The 23,111-nt window shown below is 41.4% G+C and overlaps 1 protein-coding gene across 2 annotated transcripts; it reads right to left on the reverse strand.

Moving 5' to 3' along the window:
* Positions 1-7,388: 7,388 nt before the first annotated feature.
* On the reverse strand, positions 7,389-18,133 carry tcea3 (transcription elongation factor A (SII), 3). Of its 2 annotated transcripts, none has more exons than XM_080307766.1 (21): positions 17,900-18,133; positions 17,103-17,165; positions 16,911-17,016; positions 16,674-16,779; positions 12,536-13,024; positions 12,343-12,453; positions 12,039-12,140; positions 11,866-11,937; positions 11,649-11,756; positions 11,479-11,544; positions 11,261-11,320; positions 11,037-11,108; positions 10,863-10,919; positions 10,704-10,766; positions 10,508-10,582; positions 9,347-9,507; positions 9,177-9,238; positions 8,866-9,015; positions 8,611-8,757; positions 7,900-7,971; positions 7,389-7,789 (listed from the first exon to the last, which is right to left on the reverse strand). In XM_080307766.1, the coding sequence occupies exons 1-21, from the start codon at positions 17,966-17,968 to the stop codon at positions 7,781-7,783; spliced, it is 2,220 nt and encodes a 739-aa protein (XP_080163892.1). In that variant the 5' UTR covers positions 17,969-18,133; the 3' UTR covers positions 7,389-7,780. The 2 variants fall into 2 exon arrangements, with proteins under 2 accessions (XP_080163892.1, XP_080163891.1); XM_080307765.1 differs by having other exon boundaries at positions 11,479-11,547.
* Between the last annotated feature and the right edge of the window lie 4,978 nt (positions 18,134-23,111).

Raw genomic sequence — 23,111 nt, forward strand, 5'->3', positions numbered from 1 at the left:
ATACAGCCAGTGTGTCGGTTTTCTTTTGTCCTTTGTCGGGTTGTCTGTGTTCCTCGCATCATGTTCCAGTTCCCTCGTCCAGGTCTCATGTTCCGGTTTCCCTGTGTTTTGATGTCTTAGGTTTGCTTTAGTTTGCCCAGTTTAGTCAAGTCTCGGTTTCACCTTTTGCCTTTTATTTAACTTCCCTTTCTAACATTGAACTTGTGGGTTTCCTTCAGATACCTTGGGATTCCCCCTTTCCAGCTAAAACAGCAAATGAGAGGAGGATGGATTCGTACACAGACATGCCACCGCGTGCTGGAAGCCGACATATCACAGATTCTGAAGCAGCAAGTTTTGTCACTCTGACCAAAAGAAGATGAAAACTACGCTTCACATTTGATAAACTTACTTTGGCAATTTTGCTTCCACCACAATGAAATCACACTTCCTGTACAGCTCTTTCTCTCTCTCAGTGAGAGAACAGTTTCCCAAGAAAAATCTCTGTTTTCTTTATTATTTGCTTGCTTATTACACACCAGTCTACCGTTGTGTGCAGTGATGTCAGCGGTTGTTTTTGTTTGTTTGTTTGTTTGTTTGTTTTTCATCTCTCACCTTTTGACCTCCAACAAGAAAGCCTCATGTCTGCTGTTCAATACCAAAGATATGTAAACGTTTCAAAATTATGCCAAATTGCAGTCTTAGCTGGGACTCTTATAAAACCTCTGTAACTTTGCTCTGTGTCACTTCAGCAGCATCAGGTAATGTTCATATGTTGATTCATGCTTTTCTTCTGTTATTGTTTTACTGCAGAATATTTTTAAGGTTAATTGCTATAAAAAGCGAGGCCAAGAAAATCTCCTTCATATTTTTCTGTTTTATCCTCAGTTACTTTGACACAAAGGCATCTGCTGGGATGCTCCCACCTCTGATGAAGTCTCACAAGTGTCAGTTTTGTTTTTATTCATAGATATAAAAATATAGATATGCACTGATAAATGATCAGATTTATAATATTTCTGACTGACTAAAAATTGAATTGAATCGAATCAGTTATAGAAATTGAAATCGATACCCAGCCCTAAGATACTTCCAACATCTGTGTGTAACAGCTGTAATCCTGTCTTTTCTTTCATCTGCATCTGGATTTAATTTGTTCCTGTCAGTTTGTTAGGTACAGTGCCAAGGTGAGAACCACTACTAAAAAGAACACAAATCTCACATTTGTGGAAAAAAAACAAACAAAAAACATCTTGATGATCTTCAAGATGTTTTGGGAAAATATTCTGTGGACTGACAAGACAGAAGCTGAAGTTTTTGGAAGGTTTAAGTCCCATTACATCTAAAGTAAAACTAAAAGCATTTCAGAAAAGGGATATCATAGCAACAGTCAAACATGGTGGTGGTAGTGTGATGGTCTGGAGCTGCTTTTCCACCTCCCTACATAGCAGACAGGTCTGGCCTGGATCTGGTGTCAAGCACTGCTGGCTGACTTCTGGCATGGTAAGTGGTATGTCATCCAGATATGGGCCAGGCCTGGAGTAGATGGCACTGTTTATGTGATAGCACTCCACATCTGGCCCGATTGTGGTTTGGTTTATGTGGCCCAGGTTCATAGGTCTGGCCCGGATCCAGCATCAACCTGGCACTTCTGACTGACTGGTGTATGTCAACCAGCAATGATGGCACTATTTATGTTCCTATTTTCCTATTTTTGTTAGAAGACCCAAATGTCATGTTGCAATACTATACTGCTATGGTAGCCAGCGTTTTAAATGCAGGTTTGACAGGTTTGTGAGTGTACACTTGATCCAAAACCTAGTGAGGGTTTACTCATGTGTACCACCGGGTGGCTGTAGCTCAGAAGGTAGAGCAGGTCACTTACTGATCGGAAGGTTAGTGGTTTGATCCCTGACTCCTCCAGTCTACATGTCGAGAGTGTGAGTGTAGTTAGGAAGCACTCAGTTTAGAGAAAGTGTGTGAATGTGGCATGTTGAGTACTTTGAGTAATCTGGGAGAGTAGAAAAGCGCTGTATAAGAATCAGTCTGAACAGTTTCATCATGTTTCTTTTGCACTATGTGTTCCAGCACATGTTGTTATTACATGGTTTGATTACGGTACACATTAGGCTGACATCTGGGGCCAGAGCTGAAACTGTTCTGGGCCAGCACAGGGCCAGCAGTGTGTCTGCAGCTGGCCAGTGGGTCATGACATGGAGGATTTGCTGTAATTGATGAAACCATGAATTCAGCTCTATACCAGAAAATCTTGGGTTATGCAGCATGACCATAATCTGAAACACACAAGCAAGTCCACTTTTGAATGGATTTGTTTAAGAAAAAAAACGAAATGAAGGTTCTGCTTCTAAGTTGACCAGAGCGTTTTGATTTGAGAGTGTGACTCTTGCCCTCTGAGACCGGGGATAGGCTAAAAGTTAAAAGTTAAACCGGTAGTAGCTGCAGGTACACATGAAGGCAGATATACTGAGCTGTTATTCTGCTGTTATATAATGTTTGCACCAGTTTTTTCACTTTTTTTAGCCCCACCAGCGGCATAATAACTCTGATGACAATGCTGTCTGTCGGCTGAGACACATCTGCACTCGGTGAACGTAACTAAAACACACTAAACTCACTAAACTCACATAAACACACTAATGACTATAATATCATGTCAGAATTATCAGTTGCTGAATCGTAAAGATACTGTTCAACACATTCATACCACCATAGGTTCAGTGTTCAGTACAATCTTTAATTGCCTGCATGATTATGTTATGTGGGGGAAACTGCGTGCCTACCAAGTCTCATCTGATTCCATTTATAGAGAGGCTGCATGCAGCAACAACAAAGGGCAGTGTTACAAATTCATCACTTCACTCCTGAGAAAAATTTCAGACAGAGTCAGAAGAAAAAGCTTTCAAAAATGGGCCACAGCCACTATGAACCATGTATGCAACATGATAACAGGAGGTGTGAATATATTAACAGGATCAGTGACTCTCATAAGAGTTCAATTTTGAGCTCCTCAAGACAAAGCAGACTGAATTATGCAGCTTTTTATCGGCTATTAACAAGGCTGGTAAAAAAAAAAAAAAGAAGAAGAAGAAGGTCCCAGACATTCCTGTAATGCTTGTTTTCCTCTGACAGAGATGCAATTATGACAAAAATGTTCCACCGAGTGGTGAAATAAACTCATTCCAAATGACAGCCACTTGACCCCCTGAGGTCTGGCTCTTACGATGCACAGGGACTCATCTGATTGGACAGGAGTGGAATTGGCAGAAATGCTCCCAGGAGCAACTTTGACATTAATACTGCGTGTACATCACAGTGGGTCTTTAATTTACCTGACATGCGTTTCATGTCACATGTGCAAAGACTTGCATTATGGGTCACGTCAGAAGGAAAGACACAAAGTAGCTGTGTGCAGCATAATTGAAGTCAACTAAAAATCACACCACAAACCACGTGAACAATAAATGAGCAGGTCACTGCATAAACCTTTCAAAGTGAGCCCAGTGTTCCCATTGGGGTCATCAAATCTGCACTTGATAAGCCATAATGAAAAGAATGAAAATACTGATCTAACAACTGAAGGACAGATTTGTCTGTTGTCATATCAGTCAGCAGGCTACGTTCACACTGCAGGCGAAAGCGCATCAAATCCGATTTTTTTGACCCTATGCGACCCATATCCGATCATGCTATGACAGTGTGAACGGCACAAACCCGATCTGGGTCACTTTCGTATGTGGTACTGAATCCGATACATATCCGATGTTTTAGAAAGCGACTGCTGTTTGAACGGTCATGTCGCATTATATCCGTCTTTTACGTCACTGACACAAGACAGACGCCAATTATCAGCTCCGGAGAAGCGCCCGATAAGACATCGCAAACACTTCCTGGCCTTCCAGTGTAGATGTCAGTGAAACTGTTGGGAAGACATCGTTGGAGAAACATGAACATTTTATTTATACTGTATAATCTGCAGATTCTGACAGGAATCTGCAGCTATCCTTTGAAGCACTGCTCCTCTAAAACAGCAATAAGGATCATTATTAGGTTATTTACTTTATTATGTAAATAACAAAATAACTTAAAGCAAAAATTGGGAAACGTAAAGTCCGAAGTCTTTATATTAAGGGCCATCAGTCAAACAATATTGTTTGCTCTGGGTCTAAACAGAGCGCGTTGTGTGTGACGTCTTCTTTTGCGCATGCGGGCCGCTTTGAGCGTTCACACTAGAGCGTGTTTGCTGTCGCATTTTATTTGTAGTGTGAACGAGCAGACAAAAAAATCGGATTTGATCAAAAAATCGGAATTGAGCATTAAGACCTGCAGTGTGAACGTAGCCTAGTGACATATGAGCACAGCTTGGAGTTCTGACCCAAAAAGCTCCATTTTCCATCTCATTATATGAAAGAATCTTTATGGTCACGGTCTCAGAGTTAAATGCTATCTGAAAAACTCAAAGTGGACTGTCTCATGTCTTATCTTTAACGTGCCTCCCACATAGCTTCTCGACCTTAAAGTACTGACTGATGAAGTGATGCTTTTAACAGCTTCCCCCACCTCTGCAAACAATTTCTAAACTGATTCTTGGTCAGGGAGCTTTGTTCAACCCTTCAAGTCCTGATCAGTCTTCTTTGTGAAAGCCACTGTGCCACCACCTTTGCTCTGTGAGGTCTGCAGAGAGTTACTGAAACCTAATTTCTTGAGTTCTGCCTGGCATTCAGTGTGATTTGTGGGACTTTATGTGAACAGGTGCATTGCATGCACGTATCACAATCAAGCTCTAGATTTATCTCAAGAATAATTAAAGCAAACAGCATCACAGCAGATTAAATCTCTTGTCAAGTTGTGAATTTGCATAAACATTCAGTTTTTCATTATGGGGTTTTGGCTATTGAGTGTTTACAGAAGCAAGGCCATTGTTTCCCAGAGACAAAACGGTGAAGTGCCCACTCCGAGATGAGCTGCTGCCTCAAGTGGAGGAGTTCAAGTATCTCAGGGTCTTGTTCGTGAGCGGGGTAAGAGCAGAGCGGGAGACTGAAAGGCAAACTGGCGGACACTGCACTGCTCCGTTGTGGTAAATAGAAAGCTCAGCGTAAAGGTGAAGCTGTCGATTTACTGGTCGATCTACGTTTGCTACACTCAGCTATGGTATTGAGCTGTGGGCAGTGACCGAAAGAATACGATCAGAGGTTCTAGCAGCAGGACTGAGTTTCCTCTGGGGCTCACCCTCAGAGATGTGGTAGGAGCTCCAGTCACAGCTGCTGTAGAGCCCCATGGCTTGGACCCCGATAAACAGTTGAAAAACGATAGGAAGACTGATGGATACCAACAGTTATTCGTTTAAATTAAGCCTGCAAGAAAATTAAACACGCAGATGATCTGAAGGAATTTATGATTTTGCAGGATTTTATGATCTATATCAGGTGAATTTAAAATGTAAAAATTGCCTTTATTTTGAGAAATGGCTCAGAGCATCTGTTTGCTGCTCAGTGTATCACATCTAAAGCACAAAGGACTCAATATCTAGATTAAAAACTGAACACTTTTAAATCAGTGTGAAGACTTTTCTATGTGGATGTAAATTAAAGGTCAATGAATGTAGTGACCAAAACTGACATAAAACAACTGCTGTGTATTATTACTGCAGGAAAAGCTTATAAGGCTTTAGAAAAGTCTAGAACTGCTAATGATAAAAGCGTCCACTTAAGTCAAAAGGCTGTTTTTTTGCTTTTCTATTTGCATGATAACAATTAGCCCTTCCTTGCAAAGCATTTAGGTGTTTGGAACAGAGTTTAGAGATGATTTCAACTGTTTTCTGTTTGGGGTTTTTCCACACCAGCTGTCAGAGACACAGAGGTCACAGAGCTGAGCAGCTGTCATTAAATGAAAAGATGGGAATGATGTCGCAGAATCCATTAACAAATTATTACAGAGAAAAATTGGGGGCTTTGCACTGATTATTAGTTGTATTTGCCAGTGAGAGTATTTCCAGAACACAATATAATGCCTCATGAGTGTTTTTAATTTAGGCTTATTTCAGGATTATGTCCAAGTAACATTTCATGGCCAGGTGTAGATTCTAAGCTCACAAAGCAACATCAACACAAGTGTAGTGTGACAGAATAAAAAGGTGAGTGGTGAGTGGTTATGCTTTCCCATCTCTGCCTGCACATTAGAGGAGACTTTAATGGTGCAACTGATGCAGAAGAAGTAAATGAATTAGGAAAATCAGATGGTCCATACTCAGCCGAGGGTAGCCAGAAAGCTGTTCCTGTGGTTCTTTTCTGCTGAAAACAGACTGCATCTCCAACAATAACAACACACACCTTCAGGGGGGAATGATGGGATGTCATCGCTCCAGGCACAAATGCAGCCTGTTATTTATTATTCATCATAGGCTTGTTTCCTGATCAGAAATGGTGCTGAATGGCTTTAAATATGATCCCATTAAGAACTCAGCAGCAACTTCCTCCAGCTTTAGCAGCCTGTCAAACTGACACTAACCTGCAAGCCTCTAACCTAATGTCAGTAACCTCTGAATAGAACAATGGAAATCTGGGAACTGCTGCTGAATGTGTTTTGGTGAATTGTTGCCCTCTACTGTTTGCTTTTAGATGTGCAACAGGAAAACTACCATTGCACCATTACCATTCAAATGTTGGATGTACTCATGAACGAAGGCGAATCATTTGTCTGTTACATCTTAACCTTCTTGAATATTAGCAAATTGCACATGCACTGCAACTTTTTGCCCAACATTATGAGTCTTAATACATTTGTAATACGTATGAATATAATTTAATGTATAAATCACAAGCCCTGGGGCAGGCTCCGGCCCCCGCCCACAACCCTGAAAGGAATAAGTGGCAGAAGATGAATCAAGAGGTGGATGAATCCCTTGCTCTCTTCCACAGCAAGTCTTTTGTCCTGTTTCTCTCCCCTCACCCCCCAATCAGTCAGTGCAGATGGTTGCCCCTCCCTAAACCTGGATCTGATGAAGGTCTCTTCCTGTTAAAGGGGAGTTTTTCCTTCCCATTATCGCCAAGTGCTCGCTCAAAGGGGATCATGTGATTGTCGAGGTTTTCTCTGTATTTATGTGGGGTCTTTCCCTTACACGATATTTGGTGCTGGATGGATGGACGGACGGACGGGTGGATGAATGATGGTCACATACATAATAATCTTATACAATGTATGGAGACAGATATGGAAGCTGAGAGAGTTTGGGCATGTGGATATGTTGGACAAAGGATGTTGAATGATGCTGATGTAGTGAAGGAGGACATGCAGTGGGTGCGACACAAGTAGATGCTATGAATAGGGCGGCAGGGCGGACCAGAAGAGGAAGACTATAGAACATCTTAACAGTTTTTAAAGCAACCATAACGTTGATTGATGCAGTTTTATTGGCTTTAGATATGTACAAAGTGAGCAGTCGTAATATGTCACAGCTTATTAAATGGATTATGATTCTCTCCATCATGACAGCACCATGATTATTGTTAAGTTACAGCTAGATTTATTTAATGACTCAGTCATCAAACTGTCATACCGTACACTCTTAGTTCTCAAAGCTGCATAAAGCAAACTCTGATTATTAGCACATGCTTATAAATCTAAAAAAAAAAAAAAAAAAAAGATAAAATGGAAATCTTAAGAACAACATCATCACTTTAAATCACTAGCTGCAACAGTTTATAAACTCCATTCCCATCCCATTATAGAAAATAAGCTTCTCAGTTTGCTCAGGAAAAAAAATGAGGGGTGACCTTTGATGGCATCAGCAGAACTGAAATTTAGAGAAGAACAATAAAAAGCATTAAAAATCTCTTTAAAGTTATTTAACAGAGCATGAAATAGTGTCAGAGCAGAGCTGTTCAGGTTCAGGCAAAGTCTTACCTTCCAGCGGTTGCCACACTCATTGCACAGAACAAATGTGGTCATTGGCTCATCAGCACTGCGTGTCTGCACCTAAAACACACACACACACACACACACACACACACACACACACACACACACACACACACACACACACACACACACACACACACACAGCAGGTTTAACTGTAAACAAAACACCAAACTGAAAGGAAGCGGTTTGTACGACCTACAGTGAAGCTGAAACACTCCTTCCTCACTAGTACAGTGTATATCCCCCACTCTGTGACTGAAATACATCAATCTCATTATATTTATTTGAGCCATATACAACTCCTCAAATTATCAAATAGCATCGCTGAAGCTGATTTAAGCCCCAGCTCTAATACAGCCCCACAGCTTTCTTGTTTTTCTGTGGCATTCAAAAGAGAAACAGTTACTCTACAGGCTTTTCAGAACATCACAAACAACAGCAGTAAATAGCCGACTCAGTGCGGTCACATCGTGTGAAACAGCAAAAAATTTCTCATTATTATGTGATAACTAAAAGCAAACAGCTGGAGAAATAACTGCCCTATTACAACACCACCTCTCTCTGTGAAAAAGGCACAAACATCACAGCCTGCTTCACTCTGGAAACACATCGCTTTCACACGCTCACTCGCCTTAATGCCACCATTAGAGCCCTATTAGTCCTGTTATCTGCTTTGCTCTGACACATGTGTGTACCTGGTTATAGGTGCAGTTTTTCTTCTTGCACTTGCCGCACTGCAGCAGGTCGGTGGTGGTGCCACCAGTTTTAGCCATCTGGTGTTCCCTGATGGCCTCCTGGGTGAGCACGTTCCTCAGCTGTTTCAGCTCGTCGCTGGCCATTTCCTTAATAAAGACGACATGATGTGTGATAACGAAAGATTAAAGAAAAGGCAGGAATGTGCAAAGTGTTGCTCATTGCTGAGGAGAGGTGAACTTGCAGGGCTGTTGTACCTCAGCAGACATGGTGGCGATGCGGCGTAACTCGATGCTTCCTGCGAGCACATTTTTGCGAAGGCCTGGGTTCTTCGGGTCCTTCAAGTTGCTGATGCGGCTCCTCACTCGGTTCTTATACTTCATATCAGTGGCTTTTATCTCCTGGTAGATATGTGCGATCACACTGTCAAGGGCAAACTAATTCCTCCGAGTAGCATGCTTGATAACAGCTATAATGTTGAAACAAGATGCTTTCCCTTTGGTTCAACACTGAAAGAACTACAGTTTAATTAATCATAGTGCATAGTGGAGAATTATCAACTCTGAAGGATATGATCTTCAATCTCTGCTGCCATGCCCTCACAGTTAGCTCCAAATTCCCTGTAATCATCTGTGAAGTTCAGAAATTACATTTCATGTAAGTCAGCAGGCAGTCTGCAGCGCGTCTTAATGTGAATATTAAAACTGCAGCAATGATAACGTGCAGCCTAAGCCTCACTATCTGTGCGCAGGGCAGCTGCCAGCATCTCAATGCACTTGTCTCTGATGGAGTCTCCAGTGGCCAGGTGAGGGGACAGCGGACCCCCAGGAGAACTGAAGCTGGGTGACATGGGGCTGGTCGGGGTAGTGGGAGTTTTGGGAGCCTCGGATTTACTCTTTCTGTAAAAAAAAAAAAAAACAAAACAAAGATTTTTAGTGTCAAATTCATTAAATACGGATCAAAACGTTGTTGGTGCTGCACACCAGCCACACAAGTGCAGCTTTAACCTTTAGCAATAATTCATTTACTAACATCCATCATGTAAAGAACCCATCCTGAAACGCTCTGACTCATCAGTCCTTGAAAAAATATTAAAGAATGATGAATGTCAACACTGATAAAGAGGCTATTTGGAGTCGCTTGTTGCCACCCACTGAGTCCTCCCACGAACTGGCAGCTTGTGAAATAGGAGTGCAAAATAATAAGCATACAGTGCTGTGCAAAAGTCTTGAGCCACTATACTCAACTTTTTTTGTTTGTTAAGCTACTCAACACTGACCAATGAATCATTCAAGCATTTAAAAATGCACCTAACTCAAGAGATGAACCGTTGTTGTGGACCAATTTTAGACTATATCACATTTTGATCCACTGTGCGATACCATACCTACGGCTTCATTTTCCAGCATGACAATGACCCCAAGCACAATGTTGAAACATATGTAGACAGAAAAACACACAAGGCCTCCCCAGAGCACGAGCCTCAACATTACTAAAGCAGTGTGGGATCATCTTAGCAGAAAACAGAACAAAAGGCACTTAACATCCAAAAAAGAGCTTTCAATGTCCTTCAAGAAGCCTGAAGAACAACTCTGAAGACTAGTTAAAGAAGTGAGAAGAATGCTGCCTCAGAGAGTTCCTGCTGTGTTCAAGAATAAAGGTGATCAGACCAAATATTTACTTTCAAGCTAGCTAGAATCATATAGAATCCTATATTCTTTATATGCTGTAGTTCTATGAATGTTTGAATTTTCCATTTTCCTACCAATATAAATAATTGAGGGGTGGCACAAGACTTTTGCACAGTACTGTAAATCTACAGTGAATAGCCATCCTTACCTTATTTTGTACCCTGCAAGATAAAATCATCCTAAGAACCTGAGAAACATAATTAAATACCTTTCGATGCTGTCAGTAGAGGGCTTCCTCTGTAGAGGTCCAAGCTGAGGAGCCTTCGAGCCCTGAGACTCTCTCCTGTAATTCAAACTCAAGGTCATTTATGTTTTTCACGTGCAGAAGTACACAAAACTTTAACACCTGAGGGTTGACAGTTTGGTGAGCTTGTATTTAATCAGCACCGGTCGCTGTTATTTACCTTTCTCCTGTTAGCTTCTTTGCTGCTGGCGAGCTGCTCGTCTTTGAGTCAGTCGATTCCCGTCTAAGCAGTGAAACACTTTCAGTCAGTCTGGGTTTAATCATTTGGATTTCACATTTAAGTACTGGTGAGATTTAAACTGGTGCACAGAACTGATACCTGTCAGCTGAATGACGTTTCACAGGTTGGCCAGGCTTTGACTCACAGGAGTCCTTTCTGCAACAAAGGATTAGCATCACTAGCATCACATTTCATATAAGATAAGTGCACACACACACACACACACACACGCTTATGTTGTATTCTCAAACTTATTTCCTGGCTCCTGCACACCTGTGTTTGTCTTTTTTGGCCTCCAGGGTGGGCTTTTTGGGAGGGGGGGATTTAGAGTCTGATGAATCTTTCCTGACAAGAGGAAGAGTTTGTGTGTGATTTTTTTTTAACCAAACCCGTCTGTGAACAATAAAACGAGAATGCATCCATCTCCCTTTGCTCTAAAATCCAACAGTCTTCACACAGGGAATGAACAGATATTTTCATGCAGATGACTTGCAAACCTTTCTCTTTTGGTTTCATCTGAATGTTTTCTAGACAATTTGGTATCCACTGAGTCTTTCCTGCAAAAAGAACACAGCTTTGGTACCAACACTGAACACCAGTGTTTTATGTAAAACCAAAGAAACAGATTTCTTAAGGCCACTGATCATCCAGAGACTGCAGCCAACTTGTTTTTTTTTACATGAATGAGAAACAGAACCATTCCCAGATCCCAGACCTGTCTTTCTTCACATGATCTGACGTCTTTTTCTGTGGAGGAAGCAGCTTAGAGTCTGACTCCTTCCTGCTTTAGCAAATAAAAAACAGATTCAAATTCTGAGTCCAAATAAAATTGTTTGTTTTTTTTCCAAAAAATATTTTCCCGTCTGTAACTCGTCTGATTCAGACCTGTCTTTCTCCTTCATTCCATCTAGAGAGGGCCGCTTCGTAGGAGGAGGAGGGTGAAGGTGAAGAGGAAGCGGAGGAAGAGGAGCGTTGGGGTCAGGAGGCTCTTTTCTAAATGAAAAGACACCTCTGAGCTCAGATGAATCACTTCATAAACAGAGTGAATAATGACAGAAAATCGTTACGGCACTGCAAAGAAAGTAGGCATGCAGAGCCTGACCTTAAGGGAGGAGGAGGATGTAGGTGAAGAGGAAGAGGAGCAATCGGAGCGTTTGGATCCAAAGGAACTTTCCTGAAAATCAGCACTTGTTTGAGATTTTTTAAAACTCTCTCGTTGTTTTCTGTCTAACGTCACTCAAGAACTTCAGAAACATGCACCAAACCACATCTGACCTCTCCTTCTTTACTTCCACGGGAGGTCGTTTAGTCGGTGGAGAAGGAGGTCGGGGAGCGTGAGGGCGAGGAGGTCGGGAGGAAGAGTCTTTGCCATCCTTCCTGGACATATGTCACAACAGCAGAGGTCAAAAGGCCACCTGACGATGCGGCATGCTGTTCACAAAACACACCTGAGTGACTCTTGTCAGCATGCACCATGCACAGCAGGAATCCTGTTAGGCCACGTGGAACACACTGATGCATGTTAAGTCATTAGCAGCAACCGCGCGCTCTGCAGCTCAGGCAGCACGAGAGTCCAAACCTGTCTTTCAGAAAATCCATGGCGGGGCGTTTGATGGGAGGAGGCCGAGCGGGACGAGGAGGAGAGGGGAAACGGGTGGGATAGAGCACACTGCTGTCCAGCACACCTCTCCTGAAATATACAACAGAGTCTGAAGCTCTGCTGGATCTTACTGGGAAGTGTCGTGCGTTTTTCTGAGCCTCTACGTTCTCACCTTTCAAACAAGGGCTTGTGGGGGTCAGTGGGTCTCTCTCTCTGAGGTGTGCTGGTGAGCCTCTCGTGGTTGTTTTCTTCTCTCTGTTTGTCCTTCCTCATCTCATCTGCAGAGCTGCACTTCTTGAGCTCCGTGGGGGGTTTCTCCTTTTTGAGCTCTTCCACGTGCCTCGTCTTTTTTGGTTCCTCTAATGGTCTCCCTCTTCTCGGCTCCGACTTGTGCTTCTCACCCCGTGGGTCTTGCGCAGGCTTCGGCTTCTTGTTATCGACCTCCACGTTGGGATTTTCTGGGGGTGCTTGTTTCTCTTTCCTGATTTCCTGCAGATGTTTTGCATTTCCAAGGTCCTCCAGGTGCTTTTCTTCCACGAGGTCGTCAGCATGTCTCTTTTTGATTTCATGGCCATCATTGTGTTTGTCTTTCCTGATTGTATTAGCGTGTTTTTTGTCATGATCGGAGTCTTGTTTTAGTTTGACTTCCTGCTCGCTGTGACTAAGAGAGAAAAAAGAGAAGCACTGTTTTTACCTCTATGCAAGAATTACCACAGTGAGTGTTAGAGGTGGAAGTGGGTTGAAAAAAATGGCAAATATATTAACACGAACATGATTTAAATCACTGACAAGCACTGAAGAAGTCAGTGCTTTCATGCAGTTAAACAGTGAAGGACACTTCATAGCGTCTCAGCTTTTACCCTACATATGCACTTGTAAACAGTGCTGCCTTGCAGAACAAAACAACATCACTGTGCTGACTTCTATATTCTATAATCTATCCCATCTAACATGGAAAAATAGCTTTAAGCATAGACTTTAAAAGATATATGTAGCAAGGTTATTATAGAGGTAAACTAAAAACTATAAAATTTAATTAAATTAATTAAAAGTAGACTCTTGAAAAAGAAAAAGAAACTAGCTGATTTGCTATAGTGTACTTGGGAAACTATCCATCTTCTTATTCAATTCGGGGTCACCAGGGTGAGCAGGTGGGGTCTCACGGTCAGGCTTGTGCCTATTCCAGCCGTCACACGGTGAAAGGCAAAGGGACAGGTCACTAGCCGACCACAGGACTAACACAAAGAGACAAACAACCATTCACACCTATGAGTAAATCACTAAAATTGGGGAAATCACTGTGGGAGGAAATAAGAGAGAACCCACCCAAACACAGTGAGAACATGCAAACTCCACACAGTTAGGTCGGACCACACAGTGGAGTCGAACCCAGGACCTTCTTGCTGTGTGGCAATAGTGCTAACCACCGGACCATCATCCTGCCCGATGTCAAAAAAAAAAAAAACTAACTAAAGAGAAACAAAGAAGGAAATATTTTTAGTTTTATTCAGTCGGGTCACATCCCAGCAAACATGATTGACACCCCAGCGTCATCTCCCTTCTCAAAATTAATCATGACACCAAAAACTGAACAGCAAGCAGGTGGATGTTGATGTTGTTCACAAGTACAATACAGGTCCGACCATCTCTTACAAAGTAAAACATATATAGATCCGATTAATACATCTGTCTTTGTTTTCTCTTTAACAACAACTCATTTGGTTAGTACGTGATTGTGACGTCTTGTCCACACAGACAATATTACCAAAACCTGTTTTTAAAGAAAATTTGATGCTTTTTACATGGTGAACTTGGTTCAATGTTAGGCCCTAAGCAGCATCAGGAGCCCGGGACTTGTTAAGCATGAAGTCAATTAGCTCAACAGAAACATTAAGGGTAAAATCTTGAGTCTTAGTCACTCCTGAACTGAGATTCTTCAGTCTAATAAGGACGTCTGAGCAACGCTGAAGCTTTACCTAACACAGACGTCAGACACAGACATTACTGATCATTATTAACATCAAGAGAGGCTTTCAGGGACACGTTTACTTAGACACAGGATGTCTGCATAACTGTGAGTCACCTGCCCTCACAAAGAGCAAGGTTTGTATTATATACCTGTTCAGAACTTTCTAAATTTGGACTCTAACAAATATCCACTGGCAGCAGGTGCTTTTGGCTGATTTCCCTTGTTTAATTTAGCACAACGTTTTTACACCAGATATCCTTCCTGACACAACCCTGCCATCTATCCAGGCTTTTAGACTGGTACAACGAGCACGCTAGCCTGTGTTTGCCTGAGACTGGGTCTCAAAACAGGGATCCTTCACACGTAACCACTACACCATGGACCCACCATATTGTGATATTTAAATACACTGACGATAACCCAGGATTAAAACATCTTCAGTGAAAGTGAAACAAGCAAAACCAAACAAGAACCTACCTGACACTAAACTGAATTACGAAATAGAAAAAAAAACAACGAGTCTGACATGTAGCCCTTAAGACATCATCATCATCCACTGATTTGTGGTCTCCCATCTACGGTGGCTCCGAGAGGTCAAACCCACCGAAACTTAAGAAAACACCAGCTAACAGAAAAATGTTGGAAAAGCAGACAAAACACAGCAGAATTGGGAAAAAAATCCACAATTGAAGTGTTTCTGGGGGCACAATAACATCACGGACCAGCTGCAGAAGTAGAAACCAAAACGTGTGAAGGATCTCAGTGAGACACGCTTAAAGAAGTAGAGGATTCATCGCTGTTGTGAGGGAGAAAAAGATGCAGGTAATGTGTGTTTTAATCACATTATTCATGTAATACTTTAGATACATATTTGCTGTTGTGTTTTGTGTGCTTTCGAAACATTTTTTTATTAGCTGTTGTTTTCTTAATTTGTTCGTTGGAACTCTCAGGAGCACCATACCCATCTTTCTTTCTTGTTGGTGAGTCTGCACGCTAATATGCTATCAATCTGTCAGTCACAATGCAGAATAACCTGATTCAGTCGTGTCTATTCACAACAACTGACACCCCAGTGCACTTTATATGGTAAGGTAAAGAACCTACAATAATGCATGGAAAATCCCAACAATCAAATCATCTCCTATGAGTAAGCACTTGCCAACAGTGGGAAGGAAAAAGTAAGAGGGACCTGCTGGGGGTGATGGGGGAGAGAGACAGTCCAAAAAAAGAGAAAGGCCGAGTCCAATTCATGAGATTTTAACTTGTTACTGAGAACATAAAATAATTTGGAAAATATATCCTGGGGTAATAAATCGTCCCACAGACTTCTGGAGTCGCGCCCTGCTGGCTGTTAGGAAGAATGACGGTGATAGAAAAATTATTAAAGTTATGTAACACGCTTTGCAGTAAGCTGAAGAGTGTATCTCTCAATGTCTCTCTCCATCTGTGCTCTTCTCAGGCTTTGTTGTGGCTACTCTGCTATCTGTTATCCAAAGCAGACAGAATCATGTTCAGTACAAGGATGCCAAGTAACTGTTAACAATAAAAAAAGTGGATAACATTGGAAAAAGTGTATAAATGAAACTCTGCCCTGCTTTTGCTTCCTTGCAAGTAAAATGAACACGTTGGAGCTCACTACTCTGTGTGTTTCACTTCTTACGAGAACTGTTCTATCAGAAGGTTTAACACTTTTATGTGCAGTTTATCATTAAAAGAAGTCTCCCTATTTAAAGTTATGATGCTACCTAAAGGATAAAATGTAACATTACAGTGGCTCACAAGTCTGTTCTGTCCTTAATGTCATTAAACACCCCAAACTGTTTGCAGCAAATAGCTGCCCCTCACTGAGCCTGGTTCTGCTGGAGGTTTCTTCCTGTTAAAAGGGAGTTTTTCTTTCCCACAATTGCCAAGTGCTTGTCAAAGGGGTCATTTGACTGTTGTCTTATTGTAGGGTTTTGAGGCAGCTCCAGTTGTGATTCAGCACTATGCAAATACAACTGAACTGAATTAAATCGTCTGAATGTAGATCAGCCAGGCAGTAGATTACCTTGAAATTTTATTTGAACTTTAAACATTTCAATGCCTTTTTTTTACAAAGCTGTTGTCACTTTTAGCAGAGAGTTATTTTTTAAGGTGTTTTTATGAATGCGAAGAAAATACTTTTGTTCCAGTGCACTGCAAAGCCCCACACACACATCATTACGGACCTGACAGCAGGCAGGCACAGCAGGTATGCGGACATTAACCAGAACTTCACTTCATAATGTGTGTGCTCTTTGTATTAAAAGTCACGTTAAGTGTACCTGTGTAGTATCTGTGTAACCGCTGTGAAACCACTGACCTGCTCTGCGTCTCCGAGGGAGAGCTGTTTGGAGAAGCTGCCGTTTTGCTGGAGTTCAAACCATTCTTGGTCTCAGACGATTTCTCGGGATGAGAGCGGCCAGAGTCTGCATGAGTGCGTGTTTTGGAGGAGAAATCATATCAGCAAATCAGACTCCGTGCTGATGTATTGACTGCACAAGCAACCATTTCACCGCTGTGGAAACACTGTAGTATGCATGTAAATCAGTGTGTGTACCCAGAAGTCTTTTCCAGTCTTTAATGAGGACTTTTGCCAAAGCAATCACTTCTTCATCTGTGCAGTGCTTCCTGATACCATTAACAGACATTCCAATTCTCGTTTCCTGAAGCCAACATAGACACACGGGTTAATTGTTTTCTTTTTTCCACATTTCCCCAGGATGATCAGCAAAATTTAAATTTAACCCACCTGTAGAAGTTTGAGAGTCATATTGACGCCTTTCAGCTCCTTCAGCAGGTCAATGGCGCCCTCCTGTATTCACCAAACAGTGACATCGTTACTTGCAACCCCCTAACTCTTGAAACGGTTCATTTAGAAATGCGTAATAACAGTGTAACGCACAGATCTGGCAACAAGAATGCGTTAACCTTTCAAAAAAGAAAGCGCAATGTGGTTAGCAAACAAGAACAGTTTCACTTCTTTATTATTATTTTTTCATTTGCACTCGATGGCATTTTTACAACATCCACTGTTTTGCACGGCTGTTTACTCCGATTACAGCTGGTGGCATTATCTTGTGCAGCCCCCTAACTGTGCAGGAGCGACGCGAACAATGTCGTGTTTGCAGATTCAGTCACAACACGAGCACGGCCTTACGCCCACAGGCCGCGGTGTTTACTTTCTGTTCTGCGCACTTCTATGTCAGTTAAACTCGCTAAGCATTTTCAGAAAGAGAGAGAAAAAAAGCTTTTGACAAACACAAAAGAGCTGGGCTACACAGCAGAGCTGCACACTGGCACTGAAACGGTCCTGCAAGAGAAATACACGCAAACCCACGAACACCTGTTGATCGTTTGTTACGGTCAAGCTCGCGCTTCACTTCTGCACACTTTCCAAACACACCGAGTCAGCAGGAACCAAACTCGTGTTTAACAGAAAAGAAGAGGACCCCATTTTAATTTATGGAAAAGTCTACTGCAGGCCTTCTGCGCAGCGCGAGGTGGCGGGACAACGCGCCACCTGTGGGTGTCAAAATATAGTCTCACCGTGTTATTTCTAGACACCATCTTGTCCAGTTTTTTTGCAATCCGGATGAGATCTTCCTCTCGAGTCATCGCTGCATTTAGTCGTCTAAACACCGATCGGTTGCGCCAAATGGATACTTATTTTAAAAAAGAAAAAAACTCCCGAGAAACAGAAAAGTTTGTATCTGCTACAGGTCGGACTTTACGCGCGACGCACTCCATTCAGCCGAGAGGCGTGTCCTGCGGAGGGGTCCCAGCTGACCTGCTCCACAAATGACAAACTAAATATAGACACAGTTGTAGACCCGTGGACAACAGGGATGACTGAAGTTTAGTGTGAGAGATTTGACTTTTTTTAAATACTTTTTTTTTTTAAATCAACTTTATTTTGTCTTATCATGCTTTGCTCTCCTGTGGCTCCTTAGACTTCTCTACACCCTGGACGGATTATATCACAAAATGATCTCTCTTTAAGATTTTCCAGCAAAAACGAGGTCACTGTGTAATGATTAATCTTTCCTACACTGAAGGCAGAACTCGGGCAGCTGCTGCTGTGCCAAAGAGCAGCCCGACACTAAGTCACCGTTTACAGCCTGTTTCTTTCTTTGTTAGTTACTTCATTTTTTGTAACACGGAACAAAGGCACCTCGAACACTAAATCAGACAACAATTTCACTTTCTCTCACAAAATGGGGAAAAAACACGTCCTGAAAAGTGTGTCTATGTCACGGCCACCAGGGGGTGGTGTGATATAAGTCGACATGAGAATTAACTTTCGTTTTGCACTGAAAGCCACGAACCTTCGTGTTTGCTTCTGTTTGTCTTGCAGTGGACCTAACATTAAGATCTGATAGTTTTCTTCTTCGTCTTCTCGAGGAAACGAGAAAGAAACAGAAAAGCTTCCAGTTCGGTTCCAATTGAACCGAATAGTCAGCCTTTACATTCATACATGTTTTATAAAAGTAACAGCCGATGTCTCACACTGCGTGCTCTCCTTTAAAGAAATAATGCTTATTCGATAAGTACTGACTTTCTATAGTTATATTGTGTTAAAAAAAATAGTGAATAAGGCAAATCAATCTTATGAGAAAAATGAAGGTTTTCATCCTTTTTTTTTTCTTATGAGAAAACATTTGTGGACGTTAGCAGGGATGTCTCATTTTACTCCTTTGACCTTTACTTTGATCTTATTGCATAGAACCAGAGAAACTTTCTGTCAGTCTGAAGGTGTTTAACTACAAATTTAAGGCCATTTACAGTAATATAAGAAAGATAAGTGCAAATTTATAATAATAAGAAGAAGAAGCAGAAAAATAAATTTTTTAAAAGCACCTTTCAAGACACCCAGGGACACTAACAATAGAATAAAACACATAAATGAAGAACAATTTTTAAAAACTTTCAACAGTGCATCTCAGTTTTTCTACACGATGAAGAAATGCTGCTGCGGTAACTGTAAGAAATCTGTCATCACAAAAATCTAAATGTGTAAAATTACATTTCATTATGTTAGATTTGATAGCAGTGAAAAAAATGTTTCCAAAGTTTATGCCCTCCTTCACATTTTCCAAAGCTGTCCGGAGGGATATTTTATGTCTATGCCCGGCCGATTCTGGGACCCTGGCCTTATGTTTGACACCCCTGATTTAAAGGGTGAATGCCGAATACATTTTCCAAGAACTCCACAGACACAATTAGTGAAATTATATTAGCACAATATTCATCTAAATTTATATTGTTGAAGTCGAAGAAATTACTTGATCGAGGGATTTCTTTATATCCTTGTGTTTGTATCTCCTGCTGTGACAGCTTGTGATAGCAATCAACATTTCTTTCAGAGGGAAATAGAATAGCCAGATACTCCCACAGTCCAACAGACACTGAGACCAGATACAATTAAGATCCTAGAGATGTGTCCCCCCTCCACTGTGGGAAACAAAGGCATGACACACAATATGCATGCATCAGTTAGTTTTAGAAGTTAGATTAAATGTCAGAGGGATGAAGAAAGCCAGATAGTTTAGATCTCTCTGCCTCTTGTAGAATTAGGAGGGGATGTTTTTCTCATTATCATTTAATATTTTAATATGTCATTATTAGTTCATTAGAAGTATATAACCAGCTTTGCATTAAGCATGAATTGAAGTTTTTGATCTTACATTATTCTTTGCATTACAGTGATGGTGATAACTTTAATTTGATCTTTTCTTACAGGTACCAGAATAATAACATGATTTTCCATTGCAGATGTAACCATGATCATTCCATACACATTGCAGTTTGTTGCTCATTCTAGAGTTGTGCTCAAGGTAATTAAAGGTTAAAAGCTACAGCCAGCGCGAGTCTGGCTGATCTATGGAGGGCAAAGGCTTTGAGCTTGGAAGGCCGCACGCGCTTACACAGCACTTATAAGATGTCATTCTTGGTGATTTTGTGCTTAGTCATGTTTTAATATGTTTTAAGTAGAAGTAGCTGATCCAGCAATATTCATTTAATATTATATACTTGATTTAGAGCAATACACACTGATGGTCTTAATAAATGAAAGAGTCCTTGTAGTTGCCATGTTGTGTCTCAGCAGGGTACAGACGGTTCCAGGAGAAGGGGGGCAGTTAGCGTCTGCCCTCGGGAAGGAGACAATGTTATTCTTTGTGTTAAATAAAATTGTCAACATTGATTGTATTACACCTGTCACTACGCATGAGGGGGCGTTCTAATACCCTGATTTCATAAAACTATGGAAATGTGTTTTTTGAGATGAGATCTGAGACTGTCTGCATACAGTGTCCATCTCCCACGTGTGTGATCATTAGATCATCGTTTGACTCAACCCGACCGGACCAGTGTTGTTATTGTGGGTTTTTCCTCTGGTGTCCATCTCCAATATTTTTGAACCATAACATTTTGGGGGCTCGTCCTGTGGTATTGGGGTGGACGTGCGAGGTGTGGACGGTCTGAGGTTGTCGAGCGGACAGGCACGGACCAGGGATCTGATGTGAGTGAGCTTCCCGGGTGCATCTAAAAGGTAAGGCACTGCCTGTTGAGTTGATTCCCAAATTGTGCCAAATTGGGCTGCATTAAATTAAAAGCCTGCTCACTGACGTTGCTGGTGGGTGTCTGTTTTGATTTTGATGAGAATCACCGTGTGTTATGCAGTTAAAGTTGTTTAAGAGTATTTAATGAAGTTGAAGAAATATGAAACTGTTCCAGAAGTAACAGAGAATGTTGGGTTTGAGTCCCTGGATATTGAGCTGAAGGCTCAGGTAGTTTGGTAGGGAAATTAGGACAGAAACTGTTCCAGAAGTAACAGATACTGTTTAATAGTTTTACAAATCAGGACAGAAACTGTTCCAGAAGTAACAGAGACTGTTTAATTGGTCGTAAAAAAGTTATCTTTCTTCGGTAGGACCCGTTATGGTAAAATTTTACAAAATCGGTTAGGTTGAAATTATTATAGGACGGCACCAGAAGTTGCTAAGAAGCACATAGCCCGGGGGTTACGCCCCCTCCTGGCCGTGGACGCGCGGTCTTGACCTGTCGGCGAACAGGGGTAGTTCAGTTTTGGTTTAACTGTGGGGTACAGGGCATCCCGAAATAAGCTAGGAGTTACCGAGACTCCTCATCGTTTGAAACGGTGTCATGTGCTTGTTTGGACAAAGTTAAATTGAGTTAGGGATTTAGAAGTTAGGTCAGAAACTGTTCCCAGAAGTGACAGATACTGTTTGATTGATTACAAAAAAGTGAAACTTTCTTCGGTTGGACCCGTTAATTTAAATTTGTCGAAATTTGTTAGGTGCTGAATTTGTCATGTCTGTCAGTGGTTGTAAATATAAGACGTCTTTGTGATATAAAATAGAGTTTTGTCTGAGTTTTGTGTGACCCTGCGTGTGATGAGAGCGCAGCTGCAGCGCTGAGAGCTATTTTTAGACGGTGTGTGAACATGCAAATGAGTGTGTGGCTGGGAGGAGAACAGAGCTTTTCACTTCCTGCCCAGAGTGTGTGTGAGCCTTAGAAGCAGAAGGCCTTTTATTGCTGAAAGCCTGTAAAGAAGCTGCTGGTTTTGATGTTATAACAATGTAAATAGTTTCTGATTTAAAGAGAGTGGTTTAAATAATTTTCAGACATACCTTGCAAATGTGCTTATAATGAGTTGGCACTCGGCCTTTGAAGGTCAGAAGCTTCGTTCGGCGTGACTGTCCGGATTGATAAAGTGTAGTAAATGCTTTGAGTGCAGAGGGTTAAATGCAAACAAGCTTACAAACACATAGGTTATGATCAGAATAGGTCCCTAGAAGGCTTTTGAATGTTTTAAACCAAGTGGGAATCACTAGAACGTTATTTGTTAATCACAGTTGATTTATGTAATGTAAAAAGCATTTAAGACTGAGTAACTTCAGTTTTTGAGGAGCATAAGAGAGTGTTCCTAGATCAGAGTAAGCTGCTGTAAGTCAATTGAAAACAATTTAATTAAATCTTAAATATTTTATACTGATAACACAACTGATTTTAATCCATATCTTTAAATAAGTAAAGTTCATGAAGTTTTCTGAGCTGCCATGACACAGAGAAAGTGGAGTGTTTCACCCTGAAAGGATGAAATGATGCTCTGCCTTTGTTGTCAAGTTCAAACATAGGCCTTAAATAAATATGAGCCACTAATAAGCGTGACATAATTAATAATTTCAAACAATAAAGCACATTGGGTGAGTGACCCAGATAACAATAATTTATGAGCACGCAATAAAGTGGACCTGTTAGAACCCCTTTTGACATTTGTCCCTTCAACAATAAATGATTATATTGTGTCCCATGCACTAAACAGTCCCATTTAATACTGTTAAATCGTTGTTTAAATAGAATAAGCAAACATGCCTGTGCTTTATTTTGCAACCTGTAACATACAAATAGCAGAGGAGGAGGGCCAATTGGAGGTGACCTGTAAATGTCACATAGTGACTGAGGAAGGTGTTTCACCTTATGAGATGACAGTGTGGTCCGTGATTGAGCTGCATGAGCTAAATGCCTATATACAACGTTGCCTATTTTTATTTCAAGGCTTAAAGGAGATGACTGAGCATGAAAATGATCCAAATTGGGAGCCCACAGAGGCCGCCCACTTTGCTCAGGCTATGATAGAGTCGGTACTAGACGGTTTTGATTTTGATATGCTTGCTTGGGAAATAATGTAATTATCTGTGGAGATGTCTCCAAGCGATTAGTAGATTTAAAGGAG

This window comes from Astatotilapia calliptera, chromosome 11 (genome assembly GCF_964374335.1).
Source record: "Astatotilapia calliptera chromosome 11, fAstCal68.1, whole genome shotgun sequence".
Lineage (NCBI taxonomy): Eukaryota > Metazoa > Chordata > Actinopteri > Cichliformes > Cichlidae > Astatotilapia > Astatotilapia calliptera.

Bases quoted from the DNA above. Each gene is read 5' to 3' on its own strand.
- tcea3 (XM_080307765.1), bottom strand. From the start codon at position 17,968: ATGACTCGAGAGGAAGATCTCATCCGGATTGCAAAAAAACTGGACAAG. The intron at 17,166-17,899 runs GTGAGACTATAT...TGGTGAATACAG, and splicing joins TGGTGTCTAGAAATAACACG to GAGGGCGCCATTGACCTGCT. The intron at 12,454-12,535 runs GTGAGAACGTAG...TGTATATTTCAG, and splicing joins CACAAGCCCTTGTTTGAAAG to GAGAGGTGTGCTGGACAGCA.